Source organism: Octopus sinensis, linkage group LG2 (assembly GCF_006345805.1).
Source record: "Octopus sinensis linkage group LG2, ASM634580v1, whole genome shotgun sequence".
NCBI classification, from domain to species: Eukaryota; Metazoa; Mollusca; class Cephalopoda; order Octopoda; family Octopodidae; genus Octopus; species Octopus sinensis.
The window spans coordinates 154896733-154914830 of NC_042998.1; the positions used below are offsets into that span (position 1 = coordinate 154896733).

The 18098-nt window shown below is 37.5% G+C and overlaps 1 protein-coding gene across 1 annotated transcript in view; it reads right to left on the reverse strand.

Moving 5' to 3' along the window:
• Positions 1-2626: 2626 nt before the first annotated feature.
• The window catches only part of LOC115226447, a 577012-nt gene continuing 561540 nt past the window's right edge, over positions 2627-18098 (reverse strand). The window contains exon 22 of the mRNA XM_036500752.1: positions 2627-3417. Within this exon, the coding sequence (XP_036356645.1) occupies positions 3294-3417 (124 nt within the window). The 3' untranslated portion in view covers positions 2627-3293. The remainder of the gene's footprint in view (positions 3418-18098) is intronic.

An 18098-nucleotide genomic window follows, 5' to 3' on the forward strand; every position in this document is an offset into this window, starting at 1 on the left:
ATCTCATTCTTGCTCACAACATCATAAGCGGAAAGTGTAACCTCTCGAAAGAGCCGTTCTTCACTCCTGCTCCAGAGCGTCGGCTGCGGGGTCACTCCGAAAAGCTCTATCTGCAACGATTTCATCTCAATTGAAGGAGAGGGGCTTTCCCCGTCCGGGTTGCGGATCCGTGGAATAAGCTGCTGGATGAGATAGTGAAGATGCTGACGACCGCTCGGTTCAAAGTCTCTCTTGACCAGAAATGGCCTGAACTCTTTGCATGAACACCCTCCCTGTACATAACTCTATGTCCCCCTACATGGCCTTGCTTTTTGCTTTTTGAGCCAAAAAATTAACTTAACTTAACTTAACTATGTTAGCATTCATATGTTTGTTTGACTTTTTCTCTCTCTCTCTCTCTCTCTTACTATCAACCAGACAATTTAACAAGAGCAAAACATTGTCATGAAGACTGAACAAAAATCCATCCATCTATCTATTCTATTATCCATATATTGGTTTCCAATTTTGGCAAAGGAGCAAATTGATTTCATCAACTCCAGTGCTCAAATGATACTTATTTTATTGACCCCAAAAGGATAAAAACAAAGACTGATCTCAGTAGAATTGAAAACAATAGCATACCACTGATTCTGCTAGCTTGCTGCCTTCAATTGTCAATATATCAATAACTGTGTTCCTAACTTTCTTTGTAAAATGTGTGTAATGGTATACTCAACTACCTATAAATAACTATGTTCTAAAATTTTTCAATAAAAAGTATGACAGTATATCCTAGATATGGATTTTTCCAACTACCTATATATGTTAATAACCATGTTCTTAACTTCCTTTGAAAAATATGTATAATGGTATACCACAGAATGGGTGTTAGTAACTATATAATATCAAATGTTTCTTAACTTAATTGTTTTACCAAAATAGCATTTGGTGTGTTATGGCAAACAATGACCATAAAGCATGACAGTAAGAATTGAATTGAGAGGGGCAGAGAATATACAGGGAAAACTTGGGGAAAGAGCAAAGAAGAAATAAGAAACTGGAATAAAGATAAGAGAATTAGCAATGATGCAAAGCTTTAATTCAGGAGGAGAGAAGGCATTAATTCAAGATGAGAGGAATAAATTAATACAAGTAATGGAGTTAGAAGGTGTCATATAATGAACAGCAAAGTTGAAGCTAATAAGGAAAGAATGAGAATTGTTAATCAAACAAAATATCACAGTACAAGTTTAATTTGTTCCATGACTGAGCTTGTTTTACAAATCAATTGAAATTAATTAAAACGTAATCAATCCATCCCAGCAGCACCAAGCTACCCCAAAATCATTTTCTATGGATTTTAAAACAGCAAAGGTGCAGTTACAGGGAAAGTGACAATTATAAAAACATAATTAAAGAGAATGCAAAAGAAATATGTAAACTGGTTTCATTAATTTAATTACCTTAAAGATGGGATGATTTGTGCATGAGGAAGACAATAGAGCAGAGAGAAGGATTATTATTTAAAGGAGACCCTCCTTTCATTAAGACTTTCATTAACGATTTCTGGTATTTTCTCTCTCACTTCATTTACTTTAGGCTTTTTGAACAGACTTTCTTCACTTTTCACACTTGCATGGCATTTCCTTAGAAACATATCAAGAGAAATCTGCTTTCTCCTGCCTTTCAAAATGTTACGGAAATGTACCAGAGCAGTGTTATTAAATAAAGCAGCTGCACGACCTGTAGATATTTTTCCAGGATGATTTTTTTCTACAAATTCAGGAACATACTGCCACTTTGCCAATACTGACTTTAGTCACTCATAGAGATAACCTTCTCCATTACAATGTCCTCCTCCAGGGAACCAATCTCTTCCACTGCAACTGAATGCCGCTACTCTTGAAACTGCAGTTCATCTATCATCAGCTCCTCTGAGTGTTTCTTGATGAGATCGTTAATGTCCCCATCGTCAAACTCAAGGCCCATGGACTTACCAAGAGATACTATTTCCTCAACTACAAGTGTCTCAGACTCAAACCCCTTGAAGTCTCTTTTGGATACGCAGTCAGGCCACAGCTTCCACCATGCAAAATTCAGCATTCTCCTTATTACACCCTGCCTGGCCATATTGATGATTTTCAGGCAGTTAACAATGTTGTAGTGCTCCTTGGTGACTTCAAAGCACTGACAAAACAGGTGTTTGGTGTATAATTTCTTAAAATTAGAAATTACCTGTTGGTCTATGGGCTGCAGGATAGGGGTGGTGTTGCATGAAAGGTACAGAACTTTTATGAATTTAAGTTCAGTCAGAGTATCATCTTTGAGGTTAGGAGGGTGAGCAGGAGCATTGTCAAAGACAAGGAGGGCCTTGAGAGGAAGATTGTTCTCTAGAAGGTACTTTTTCATTGCTGGCCTGAAGACAAAGTTGACCCACTCAGTGAAGAATTGCCTGGTGACCCAGGTCTTAATGTTTGCCCTCCACATGACCTGCAGCTTCTCTTTCAGGATTTCGTGTGAGTTGAACATTCATGGGTTTTGGGAATGGTAGACAAGGTGCAGTTTAGTCCTCCAATCTCCACTCACATTAGCACAAAGGGTGGGAGTTAGCTTATCTTTCATAGGCTTGTGGCCTGGTATTTTCTTCTCTGTAGTTATGTAGGTTCTTCTGAGCATTTTTTTTTCCAAAATAGGTTAGTTTCATCACAGTTGAATACTTGTTGTGTAATGTATCCCTTGACTGTGGTGAGCTGATGAAATTCATGCACAAAATCCTCAGCTGCCTTTGTGTCAGAACTCACTGCTTCTCCACTATGAACACTGGCCCTCTTCTTGAAATTATCAAACCAGCTGCAACAAAAATTATCAAACCAGCTCTCATGCAGCCCCTATAGACCCTTCTTTTCATCTTCAATGACAACCTTTTACCATATAACAACACTCCACATTCTCTGAACTTCACCCAGCTAAGTCTTGCTCTTGCAGTCACAGCTGCTTCACATCCTCCACTTACATCCAACCTATCTCCCAAATAACAAAATCTTCTCACTGTTTCCACCTCATCACATAACATTTACACTGGTTCCACCAGCCCTCCAGCTCCTATCTCACATTTTCCACAAACAAACTCTCTTGCCAGTTGAATAGTTAGTTGTTCAGGATTTGACATATTTTATATCATGTACATAAAACTGAAGATATGTTTGTGTATGTGTGTCTGTGTGTGTGTGTGTGTAAATCCACAGAACTTCTGAAGTTTGCAACTGATTGGGAACATACATTACTTATGTTCCAAAGATGGTTCTAAACTCTTAAAATTTTTCACATAATGAGTAATGGGGCCCCTGGGAGTAGAAAACTCCCCTTTCCTGGGGGTACATATGATTGCTCGCATGGTCCACACCTTGCTTCTGTTCAAACTGGGAAAAACAGCTACTGAAATGATATAAGTAGGTTGTATTAAATGGATTAACCAATGTAGACTTCAAACTGCATTGTCTACGTGGTAGCAATAACAGCCTGTTCCCATAGTACCATACGTTCAATTTGTTGGGATGAAAACTGCTTGGAATGCACTATGTTTATTATGAAAAATATGCTAAAACATGTTAAATCCTGAACAACTATTCAACTATTTTCTTTTAGCTTCAGTATCAAAGTCTTCCTTCTAAGCATAGATGAAGCCCATATAAATATTTTTCAGCCATTGATTACAAACTAAAATATCGCATGTACATTAATCTACTAATTTATGATGTCTAAGACCCAATCACATTAGTTAGAGACTGTGTCCTTAATATAACCGCACATGCCCAGATACTGCATGCAAGCTTCTTACCACACAACCACACTATATATATATCATCATTATCATCATTGTTTAACATCCATCTTCCATGCATGCATGGGTAGGATGGTTCACAGGAGCTGGCCAGGTAGAAAATCTACCTTATGCTACTGTGTCTGTTTTGGCAGGGGTTTTAAGGCCTTTTAAAACCCCAACCACTCTGCAGAGTGAACTCAGTGCTTTTTATGTGACACTAGCACAAGTGCAGTTAGTTTGCCAACCACTTTACAGTGTGGACTGGATACTTTTTACATGGCACCAGCACCAGCAGGGTCACTAAGTAACTTGCAAGACAAGGAATTATGAGAGGGGCAGGGGCATTTGAGGAGGGGAACTCAAGTCAGAGGATGAAAGATTAAAAGGGCCGAAGGTGTCTTGCTATAACAGAGGTGGCAATGGAGGAGGTGATCCAGTATCAGAAGATGAAAGGTTAGGGTGTGACAGAGAATTAGGGAGGCAGAAATAGGTGCCTTGCTATAGAGGAGGTACATGGTTACCCAGAGAGAGAGATAGGGGGAGAAAAAGAGAGAGAGAGACCAAGAATCAGGACTAAAATAGGTGTGCTGCTGTAGAGGAGATATGTGGTTACCCAGCCAGAGGGAAAGAGAGAGTAGGAAACAGCAAAAATGTGAGAACAGGAGAGAGATGGTGAAGTGCCAAGGTATACTGACAAGTAACAAGGATCAGAACATAGATGTAAAGAAAAGATGTAAAAATGTGGTCAGGTGTTGCCAAGAAGGTGCAAGTAGGGAGTGAGGATTGTAGTGACTGGTGAAAACCTGGGTGGAGGGCAAGAAAGGGGATTGGAAGACAATCATAATTTATGAAGAGGAAATGTGAGGAAAAGAAAGATGTTGTTTAGAAGGGGAGTTGTAGTTCGGTTTTTGGGGGTAGGATGTGTGAAAAGTTTGTTGTTATATGTGGGTGAGACACAACACTTCTAACACTCAGTTTCGCTGATGTGGGTGGGACTTCTCAAGAACCTCATATCACCAAACATCTTGGTCCATTGTCATTTCCTTTGTAAGCTCCAACATCCTAAGATCAGTTCTCACCATTTCATCCAATGTCTTCCTGGGTCTCCCTCTTCCACAGGTACCATCCACTTTCAGTGACAGACACTTCTTTATACAGCTGTCTTCACACATATACATCACATGTCCAAACCAATGCATTCTCCTCTCTTGTATGCCACATTTAATCCCTCTTATGCCTAATTTTTCTCTCAACACAGTTGTGCTTTGTCAGTCATGCACACTCATGTTGCAAATTCAACAGCGTGTACTACCTTCATTCCTCTCCAGTCTACACATGTCCTCTGCAGTCATAGTTCATGTCTCACTACCATCTAATATAGCTTCTCACACACAGACATCATACAATCTGCCTTTCACTCTGAGAGAGAGTGCTCTTGCTACCAACAGAGGTAGTAGCTCTCTGAACTTCCTCCATCCTATTCTTATTCTAGAAACAATATTTTCAGAAAATCCACCACCTTTACTAATTTGGTCACCTAAATAGCAGAAACTAACTACTAACCTCAATACAGCCTCCTTGGAATTTGAGAGAGTCTAAGTCCTGTGTGCACTTAGTTCTTATTGTTCCAGTGCATCTGTGACCTTACCTGTTAACCTATCTATGATTCCAATGCATAAGTAATGCATCCATAGCTTACACTTGGTGCAGCAAATGGAATTATGTCCCACTCCTTTCCTACATATTAAGCAGGGCCATTTATCTGATGGAAGGAGAGTTTTATTCATTTTCTTGCTAACAACAACTTTAGTCATTGCTAAGTTAACTTTAAGGTTTTGCTTCCAGACCCAGAATCTCTCCAATTCTGCTTCAGATTCCCCAATAAGAGCAAGATCATCAACATATAATAATTCCCATGGGCATCCAGTTTTGAATTCCTCTGTTATGGCCTGGAGAACTATGATGAATAAAAGTGGACTAAGAACTGATCAATGGTGAACTCCAACATGTACACTAAATTCATCACTGTATTCAAGGCCGACTCTCACCTTACTGACAGCATCATTGTGCGTGGCTTGAACAGTTTTAACAAGCCACTCCTCTACTCCTAGCTTCCTTAGAGACCACCAGATAAGAGAGCAGGGAACCCTGTCAAAAGCTTTCTCCAGGTCGACGAAGGCTAAGTACAAGTTTACTTTAGGCCAAATACTTTTCTTGAAACTGTCTCACTATGAAGATGGCATCTGTGATATTTCTCCCTGGAACAAAACCAAACTGCATCTCATGTAGCTTAATTCTATCCCTAATCAGTTGAGATGCAACACTCAGTAATTTTCATGAACTGGTCCAGCAGCTTGATACCTCTGTAGTTGTTTCTAAGGCATCACCTTTACCCTTGTAACAGCTAACAACAATAGTGCTACACCACTCTTTGGGGATGACACCTTCTTGAATAACAATAACCTGATTAACTATGTGAGTGACAGGCTGTATACCACACTGCCTTATATATATATATATATATATATATATATATATATATATACATACATACATATATATAACAAATAACAAAAAAAGGAATTGTGGTTCACTACAGCTGTTTCAGACATGTTTTTATTGATGAACAGAAGTGTTACAACATGCAAAAACAACTCATTTTCATTGGGTGAATACAGGTAAGTATTAAACATTTTGAACATCTCAAGAACAAGTAGATAGTGTTGCTTGACTCTACTGACTCAAGTTTGGTCAGAGAGTGAAGATTTTAGGTTAGCATCAAGTTTATAAAGAGGAACACGTTAAGGGGCCTGGATCTGGGAGTGGAGTGTATGGGGAAATACAAGGAAGTAAATGGAGGGAGAAATACTGAAGCATAATCTTGCTTGATCTCATAAAGAGTTATAAATACGATACATGGTTATTCAGTCAGAGGGAAAGAGCAAGAGAAAGCGAGAGAGAGTGGAAGAGAGCAAGAGTGCAAGAGAGAGCAGGAGAGACATGATGGCAAAGTACCAGGGCATACACACAAGGAATGGGGATCAGATTATAAATGGGAGGGTAGAGTAGAGCAAGAGATAGATAGATGGTGGAGAAATGCCGGGAAATTCCATAAAGGTGCAGGGGTCAGAATATAGATAGTAGGGTATTGCCAAAGGTGCATGAGTAAGGAGTAGAGACTTCACATAAATACAAAGAGTGTGAGGGTTGGTGAAACCTGGGTATACAGAGAGGGTGGGGGACAACAGGATAGCAATGATGCAGTGAACAGAGTGGTAAGGACAGGATTGGGGAGCAAGAGGTAAACATAAGCATAGTGCATGAAAAAGAGGAAATGTGAGGAAGAGAAGAGATGCAATTTGGTTTGTTAGAGTAGGGTGTATGAAAAGTTTTATTGTTATATGTGGGTAGAATACACAGTACTTCCAGAACTCAGTTTCACTAAAGTAGGTAGGTCTTTTCAAGAATCTCATCACTAGACATCTTGGTCCATTGTCATCTCCTCCATGAGGCCCAACATCCTGAGATTGGTCCTCATTACATTATCCCATGTCTTCCTCAGTTTCCCTCTTCCACAAGTGCCATCCACATTCAGTGATCTGCACTTCTTTATACAGCTATCTTCATTGATATGTATCATAGTACCCGAACCAAGATAGTCTTCTTTCTTGCAGGCTGCCTTTGATTCCCTTTATGAGGGCTACTCAAAAGAAACCAGAATTTTGCAATATTATTTTATTCACTTAGTTTTACATGTTTACACTTTTATTGCCTTCAAAGTATTCTCCATTTGAAGCAATGCATTGGTCTAGGTGTGTTTTCCACTATTTGAAGCAGTACTGGAAGTCTTGTGAAGTGATGCTTTTTAATACCTCCATTGTTTTTTGTTTATCCCTTCCACATCTGCTAATTCCATAGCACCAGCTTTCATCACCAGTGATGACCTTCGAAAAAAGGTCCAGATCAATTTACAACTGCATTCAGTCATGACTGCTTTTGATCTTCCATGAGCAAGAAAAACACAAATTTTGCTGCAACTCTTTTCATTCACAATTTATTGGCAGGAGTTCCAGGACACACCAGTTATATCAACAAGTTTGTCAATTGTTCAGTGATGGTCCTCCGAGATGTTTTCATTTGTTTGGGAGGTTGACAGCCGTCCAGAACAAGGTTGGTCTTCAAGTGATAAGTGACCATTCCTAAAGTGTGAAGCCCATTTGTAAACTTGTGTTTTACTCATGGTAGCATCCCTGTAAGCTGTTTGAAATATGACAACTGTTTTGGCCACTGTTTTCCCCGGTAGAAAACATAATTTCATGGAAGTACACTGTTCTTTTGTTTCAGCCATCACAAAAATCAATGAACAGAGATAGATAGATGGTGGAAAAACAAAGACACACAATGTGGCAGTATGACTACACAGTTGGCAGACTGATACTTGAGGGTCACATCAAGTGGCTTCTAGAGGTGGAAGCCTGAACAACAATGGGCTTGTCCCACCAAAAACATTTTTGGTTATTTTGGAGTACCCCCTCATATGCCCAACTTTTCTCTCAACTCATTTGCACCTTGTTGTACATCCAATGGGGCATACTGCCTTCATTCCTCTCTAGTCTATGCATGTCTTCTGCATTCAGACCCCATGTCCACTACCGTGGAGTGTAGCCATTCTTACACAAGCATCATACAATCTACCTTTCTCTCTGAACTTTTATCCTATTCTTATTCTAGAAACAATACTTTCAGAACATCCTCCACCATTACTAATTTGGTTACCTAGGTAATGGAAGTCCCTTGAACATTTGAAAGAGTCTAATTCCTATGTGTCCTTAGTGCTTATTGTTCCTGCACATCTGCCATTTTATCTATTAATCTACTTCTGATTTCACTGCACCTCTTATGAGTCCATAGTTTACACAGGGTGTAGAGAATGGAATTACTTCCAATTCCTTTCCTATGTATTGAGCAGGGCCAGTTACCTGACGGAAAGAGAGTCTTATCTGTTTTCTTGCTAACAACAACTTTGGTCTTTGCTAGGATAAGTTTAATGCCTTTAATTCCAGGTTTTACTTCCATACCTGGAATTTCTTCTCCAATTCTGCTACAGATTCTGCAATAAGAGTAAGGTCATCAGTATACGGTAGTTCTCATGGGCATCTAGTTTTAATTTCCTCTGGAGGATTATGATGAATAAGAGTGGACTAAGAACTGATCCCTGGTGAACTACAGCTTGTACACTAAATTCATCACTATATTTACAGTCAATTCATGGAACAGAGAGGAAGTGATGGGGGAGGGAGAGGTTGTGGTGTGTGAAATGTGTTTTTTTTAACTAAGTTTTCTTTTTCTCTATTACTTAGCCTGTCTGCAATGCTTTCACACAATTAGTTGAAGGGAAAGGTGAAGAGTGAAAGAAAAAGGAGAGAAAAAGAGGGTAAAGCAAAGAGTGAGAGAGAGAGAGAGAGAGGGAGAGTGCTGTGTATTAAGTCTATAAAATTGTGCATAAATTATTAAAGTGTACATATAAAGTGCATTAAGTAATTTCCTTCACGTTTCAATGATTAGCAGGTGAGCAACTATCTTTTGAAACATACACAACACAGGCTACACTTTCAGGTGTTAGCCAGTGAAAAATTGCTGAAAATCTTCAAATTCCTCTTGCAACTGTTAATAGAATTATAGTGCAATTCAAAAGCCAAGGAAAAGATTCAACAGAGTCTCGTCCTGGCTGACCTGGGCCCTCGGAAAGAAAGCTTTGCTGTTTGAAGAGAATTGTGGAAAATGAACCCCATTCAAAGGCTTAGAACATGTGTTACATATCTGCATAAGCTTGGGTATTATGGACGAGCAGCTCTTCAGCCAATTAATATCATAAAAAGAAAGAAATGGGCTAAGGAGATGTCAGAAAAATCCAGTACATTTTGGGATAGAGTGATTTTCTCAGATGAACCTAGATTTGCATTATTTTTAGACAGGGGATATGTTTGGGTCTGGAGGCTTCTCAATCACGAATTTGATGTGAAACAACTCCAACTAACTGTGAAACATGGCAGTATCTCTGTAATGGTATGAGGAGCTGTCACCAGCAATGGTGATTCTGAGCTGATCGAATGTGTTGGAACCATAAACTCTGAAAAATACATCGAAATACTTAAACAAGGACTACTTCCGATGTATTCACACGATAACATAATGAAAAATGAGTTTTATTCATGGAAAATGGGGATCCATGCCACACAGCAAAAAGAAATCAACAATGGCTGACTGAAAATGGAATCAAAAAGCTCCCTTGGCCGAGCCAATCTCCTAGCATGAATCCAATTGAAAATCTTTGGAGCATACTAGATAGAGCTATATGAAAAACTCGACAGAAACCTAAATCTAAAGATGAATTGTTTTGATTGTTGCATGAAAAGTGGGCAGAAATTCCACAAGAGACAATCACAAAGCTCATCAGTTCAATGCCAAAAAGAGTTTCTGAATTAAAAACTGCAATGGGAATGTCAACTAAATACTAATGTATGTAGTTACACTTCAATTGTTCGCTTTGCATATTAAATAAAAGATTTTGAAAATTAAAGGTGTCTATTTACTTCCTGCATGTCTGTGTGTATACACACACACACACACACACACATATATATATATATATATATATATATATATATATATATATATATACAGGTGTACAAATAAAGGTTACAAACCTCATTGAGGGATAGCAAAATCCTATGAAAGTACTGGCTAGTAACCTATACAAAGAATGTTGAACATTGCAGTTAATACTCAACTGTAAGGTAACAATATAAACCGTGGTTTATAAATATTTATTTATTGGTGTTCAATTCCTTCATGTTGAGTAAACAGCTGCAAACCATTAACTAATAAAATTTATACATAAAGATCATTATATCAGACATGGTATAGACCTTAGAAAGGGGAAAAAGGTTGTGTATACTGGAGTTATAAAGTAAGAATAGATCAACATATTCATCTTGAGTGTTTAGTATAAGAACAATTCAAGTAGATATATAGGTATAAATGTCATATATTGTGACATCCATATCACATCAGTAGAAAATTAGTATGTAGAGTTTAATTCAAGTGTGTATTCTAGTCAATCTATTACTTAATATAAATATCGAAAGCGTTAAAAGACTTATAAGATATATTAACTTAATGTTAGGGTTTATAGAATTTTTAAGTTAAAATTAAGAATAAAGTAAAATAAATAAAACAAAATAGAGTAAAAAGTAAAAATAGATAGACTAAAAATAAATAAATGAATAAGGACTTACAAAATATAGCCTTTCAGCTCTTAAAAAAAACTTATTGAGCTAGACCAATAAAGATAAGGAACTATTGGACAAAATTAAAAAATTTCATATGTGCAGTGTTCCCTTGGTGAGATACTGGATGTAAATATAAGAGGCACAAGTGAGAAGATAAAATATTTAACATAAATAAATAAATAAGAATTAAAGGGAATAAATATATGCTAATAAAAATAATAATAAGGGGTTAAAAATGGATCAATTCAACAAGTTAAATAAAAAGATATTAATAAAATTATTTGAACAGTTAAATATGATGCCCTCAAAACTGGAAGTAGGTATTAATATAGAAGTGAAGAGTTAAAGAATAGCTGGGAATAATCTAAATTAGGGACATACCAAAGCAAAACCAGGTAGAAATAAATATGTATTTTTTACAGTGAGTTAGAAAATAGCTTCAGGTTTGGTTCATATAATACAATTAATATAGAGGTGAAGAGCTAATGAAAAACTAGGAACAATCAAAATTAGGGACACAGAAAAAGTTAGACCTGGTACAGAAAGACTTCCTCCTGTTCCCCACTCCCACCACCATTTTCTCACAAATTATTAAAAAAAAGTTAAAAATGAAGAATTTAGGGGGATAATTTCAAAATGCTGATTTTTGCCAATATTTTTGCAGATTCATATTCTCCATAGCCAAAAACGGGGGTTTGTGTAGAAAAAAAAATTAAATAAAAAAAAAGGTGTTTTTTGTGGGGGTACAAAAGGACGTCATACCCCCGGTAAATCTAAACATATATTTTACAGTGAATTAGAAAATAGCTAAAATGTGAGGTTCTTATAGTATAATTCAAAATTAAAGTAAATAAAAATAAAAATTATTATTATCATAAGTGAATAAGTTAACAGATATACTTTCATGCAAGGAGATAAATAAACCATAAAAAATTTATTGTAGATGAGATAACAATACATAGAAAGAGAGAGAGATACAGAAGAATCATAAAAGAAGTCATGCTTGAGATATAGAAAATCAATAGAAGAAAAAACAGTTAAGGGGAGGTAATAGATAAGTTGCTAGACAGCTAAATGAATAAGTGATAAATGGGCTAGACAGGAGAGGTTTGCAAGGTATGAAGTAAAAATACAATACTGATGCTCAGGAGCAATAAACACTAAAAATGCGCAGAGACCAACTTCCACCATATTCCAGGGAGAAAAACTAGAAATAGTTGATAGCTTCCGTTACCTAGGTGACCAAGTCAGTAGCGGAGGTAGGTGTGCTGAAAATGTAACTGCTAGAGTAAGATAAAGTTCAGAGAGCTCTTACCTCTACTGGTGACAAAAGGCCTCTCACTCAGAAGTAAAAGGCAGACAGTATGACGCATGTGTACGAACAGCCATGCTACATGGCAGTGAAACATGGGCCATGACTGCTGAGGATATGCGTAAGCTCACAAGAAATGAAGCCAGTATGCTCCGATGGATGTGTAATGTTCATACTCAACAGAGTGTAAGTTCCTTGAGAGAAAAGTTGGACCTAAGAAGCATCAGTTGTAGTGTGCAAGAGAGACATTTGCGCTGGTATGATCATATGGCGAGAATGGATGAAGATAGTTGTGTGAAAAAGTGCCACACCCTAGCAGTTGAGGGAACCCTAGGACGAGGTGGTGAAGCACGACCTTTGAACATTAGGGCTCATCAAGGAAATGACTAGTGACCGAGACCTTTGGAAGTATGCTGTGCATGAGAAGACCCAGCAGGACAAGCGAGACCATAACCCGTGGCTTCTACCTGGGATGTAGCCAGTTCACTTATGCATACTTTTCCTTCTTGGGACACAAAACTCTGCGGTACTACTAGCGAAGACAGGACCCGGTGTGCGCTAGTCGTAAGTAGTCGATCCTACAACGACTTGCGCGTATGCAAATGAGTTGATTTTACAGAATAAAACAAAAGAGTTTTTTAAAGAAAGTAAATAAATTATTTCTTAGAACAATGTATATGATTTTTTTAAACAAATCAAATAAAATGTGTGTGATATATTTAGTTTTTAGTTTTTGGACAGCATCCATAGTAGGTACATCATTCAGGTATATATACATATATATATATATATATATATATATATATATATATATATATATATATATATATACATATATATATATGTATATGTATATATATATGTGTGTGCGTATGTGTATATGTGTGTGTATGTGAGTATATATATGTGTGTGTGTATATATGTGCGTATGTGTGTGTATGTATATATGTATGTGTGTGTAGTGTATGTATGTGTATATATATATATATATATATATATACATATCTCTCTCTATATAAAAGGCAGTTTGTCTGTCTGTGTGTCTGTCAGGTTGTACCCTCACCCTGACCACGGCTTTCAACCGATTGTGATGAAACTTGACACACACATAGCCCAATGTCATAATTCAAAACTAACGCAGCGAAAATTTTGAAAAGTTCCCCCAGTTCTGAAAAAAATCGATAAATTCGACATGGGGTCGAGAATCTAAGCTTTTCATATGCAACACATTTTCTGTTGTAGTTTTCGAAACTTGCAATCAATTTTCACCAAACTCATGGTGATACTTATTGTTACCCTAAGAAACTTAATTCTGATGTTAGTTTTCCATGCAATACCTTACCACCAGAAAAAATCGATAAAATCATGCCATTTTGGGAAATCTCGAAATTCAAGATGACATATTTTTGACAATATCTTTAACAAATTGGCAGGAATTTTTTTAAAAATTCACAGCGAGCATCATGTCTGCTCCAAGGAGCTATATGGCCCTTTTTATTCCAATAGGATACTTTATTACTGTATATTAAACACAAACCACAGACGGTCTAGGGGATGCAACTCGACCTTCTTTAACTCTTACTCCCCCAAATAACTATCAAACAGCTATCGATAATTCAACCCACAGGAGGAAATCTAGACTTAATCTTCAAAGTATCCCACATACAAACCAAATATTACATTGAAACCTTCAGACTAACCTAAGTTTTGGTGAACCAATTCCTACCAGGAAGAACTTACCTCCGAGACTTTACCCCCAACACAGCCACTTTAAGCAGTCAACGAGACAAAACATGACCAGACAACATAACCTTGGCATACTTCTGCTAATCGCTGCTGCAGCTGCAAGTTATTTGAATACTTTTTTTTGTTTAAACTTTCTTTATAACTACCACCCCAAACGTTTTACCTTAAATTTTTGACATACCCTAAGGGTCCTCAGACGCTACTTGCAAACTCTTGGTTTATTATAAGCCGCTTTTATCCACTTCTCAGTTTCCTGTTAAACTCTGCTTCACAATGTCCATCAATAAATCCCAAGGCCAAATGCTACAAGTTGCTGGGTTACATTTGGGCGAACAGTGCTTTGCCCATGGTCAACTCTACGTGGGCTGTTCAAGCGTTGGGAGGCGCAATGATGTTTTCATGTTTTCGCCCAAAGGGACAGCTAGGAACGTCGTATACACAGAAGTATTGGAGTGAAGAGAAGACGTTGCAACCTACACATACGCCTTTGTTCCCTAGAGGGAAAGTACTAGATCGGGATTAGTCGTTGCCTACTAGAGGCTCCCAAGCCCCCTTTCACTAGACTTAAGTTAGGATTAGGTAGGGCTTAGCTGTGGTCCGAACCCAACTTGGGTTCGGGGGCAGGGGTGTCAAAAGGGCCAACATGTGCAACCTTATCACCTCTGCCTGTCAAACTCCCAACCCAAACTCAAACTCAACTGGGTTGAGTGTGTTAAACAAAACCAGAAAATGCATGCAAGGGAACGGTGCTTTGAATGCCTTAATGCCTTTTAGGCTTCATTTTACAAAATAACGGTTCAATGAGTACAAAAAAGGGTAAAAAGGTAAAGGGCATTGCTTATCGACAAAGTTTCTTACATACCCAGGCAACGCCAGGCTATGCTGCTAGTATATATATATATATATATATATATATATATATATATATATGAATAAAAAATGGAGTTAACGCAGGTTTAAACAAGTATTTTTACTTTCTACATATGTTTCAAAAATTCCACTGATACTTATTCAAAAGAATAAAAGGTATAAACAATGCAATCTTCTCTTCGGGAAAGTGAAAAAACGAAACTTGTCAATACGACATTTTAGCAAAAAATGATGGATTCGTATAGCGATAGACAGAACGCTATTAATATTGTTTAAAAAAACGTTATATGATATAATGTCATAAGTAGCTAACAGAAAGAGTTGGGATATTAATAGTGAATGTTAAATATAAAGGAAATTAAAGTCTAAACTATATATAATGATAGAGACTACTTATATGCACTAAAAGTATGTTTCTGCCAATGCTTACATCTGTATGCTCGTTCTATAACCGTGTTTACTAGAGTAATTTTAGAAAAAATAATGAAAAATAGCTCAGAATTGCAGAGAAGACAGAATTTCTTGCCTTTGTCATATGGTATCGAAATTGAGAGGATCAACCATTCTAAATGAAATTGTTCATTATGGTCTTTTAAATCCCAAATCAGTTTGCTGAGACTGGTACTATTCCGTTTATTTCTATCCCTAAATGTTGAGTAATGGATAGAAATTCTCTTAGATAACTCTAACGATGTGCTTCCAATGTAAAATCGTACTTTATTACGAGTACCAGTGTATACACTGGTATATAAAGTACGATTTTACATTGGAAGCACATCGTTAGAGTTATCTAAGAGAATTTCTATCCATTACTCAACATTTAGGGATAGAAATAAACGGAATAGTACCGGTCTCAGCAAACTGATTTGGGATTTAAAAGACCATAATGAACAATTTCATTTAGAATGGTTGATCCTCTCAATTTCGATACCATATGACAAAGGCAAGAAATTCTGTCTTCTCTGCAATTCTGAGCTATTTTTCATTATTTTTTCTAAAAATACTCTAGTAAACACGGTTATAGAACGAGCATACAGATGTAAGCATTGGCAGAAACATACTTTTAGTGCATATAAGTAGTCTCTATCATTATATATAGTTTAGACTTTAATTTCCTTTATATTTAACATTCACTATTAATATCCCTACTCTTTCTGTTAGCTACTTATGACGTTATATCATATAACGTTTTTTTAAACAATATTAATAGCTTTCTGTCTATCGCTATACGAATCCATCATTTTTTGCTAAAATGTCGTATTGACAAGTTTCGTTTTTTCACTTTCCCGAAGAGAAGATTGCATTGTTTATACCTTTTATTCTTTTGAATAAGTATCAGTAGAATTTTTGAAACATATGTAGAAAGTAAAAATACTTGTTTAAACCTGCGTTAACTCCATTTTTTATTCATATCATTCAAATATTCAACGTAAACACGAAGTTTCAACCTTTATAAACAAGGAGTTACAACATCTTTACTTGTGAGATTTTTGCTGCCCTGGTAACTATTCATTCATTTATCCGTGTTAATTGTTAACAAGGTAAAATACACTCATCTATTTATATATATATATATATATATATATATATATATATATATATAAACTTATTTTCACTTCTCGACCAATCATACTGCATTCGCATCTAAACACTCAAAACATGTTTTTATCTATCTATTTTTATCTATCTATTTTCTCTACTTACTAACTACTAATTCGCTTAAACAGTTGTCATCGTATTCCCTAACTCCTCTCATCATTTCTCCATTTCTCCACCGTCCCCCCTCAATATCCCTTTATTAATTTTGCCCGTCCAAGTCCTCGCTCTCTCGTCTATCAACCTTCGCGTATTCGCGGTGCACCCGCCCTTGCCCACCCCCACCACCAATACCGGATATCTCTATATTTTTGCTCCATCTATACTGGATGTCGCTTCTCCCACCACCATTATAGGTGTCTACTCTTCGAACCCCCCTCTTCAATACGCTATTTCACCATGCATTACCCCTCTCGTGATATCCTACGTTCTACTTGTCTAGAACCTGTCATCGTTTCTCCGAACACCCCTCCCCACTGGTGCTCCCCTATATTCCTGCACCCCTCCCCCACATAAAAAGCACCATCCGAACATGGCCGATATCGTTTCTCCGAACACCCGTCCCCACTGGTGCTCCCCTATATTCCTGCACCCCTCCCACATAAAAAGCACCATCCGAACGTGGCCGATGCCAGACCCCTCTGGCACCTGTGCAGGTGGCACGTAAAAAGCACTCACTACACTCGCGGAGTGGTTGGCGTTAGGAAGGGCATCCAGCTGTAGAAACACTGCCAGACCAGACTGGAGCCTGGGGCAGCCCCTGGCTCCCCAGACCCCGGTCGAAACCGTCCAACTCGTGCTAGCGCGGAAAACGGACGTTAAACAATGATGATGATGATGATGATATATATATATATATATATATACACATATATATATACACATATATATATATATGTGAGAAAGAGAGAAGAAACAAAATATCCTTAAGATGATAAGGAATGGAAAGTTGATATCGATTGATGGATTTGATAAGATGGAGATATTTTGGTAACAGTTCATTACACGTGTGTATCCGTGTGTAAGAATGTCTGAGCGAGAGAGGAGAGCATATTACAGCATTCCATGAAGGGTTTTGTTTTTTTTGGTTTGTTTTGATGTTTTCTTGTTTGTTTATTTACACTAAACCCCCCTCTCCACCACCCTTGTCTTGATCATTAATTAGACCCATTGGTTGTCTTCCAACCTACAACACAACTCATTTGCATATGCGCAAGTCGTTGTAGGATCGACTACTTAAGACTAGCTAGCGCGGACGCACGACTGCGCGTGTGCACACACTGGGTCCAGTCTTCGCTAGTAGTACCAACTCTGCTTGAGAAGACCTGTTGAGGCAAGTGAAATCAAAATCAAATTCGATGACTGGCATCCGTGCTAGCGGGGTACAAAGAGCACCATATGAGTGTGATCGTTTGTCAGAGTGGCTAACATGGAGGGGGTGGGCCAACCGCAAACTAACAAACATGCACTAGGAATT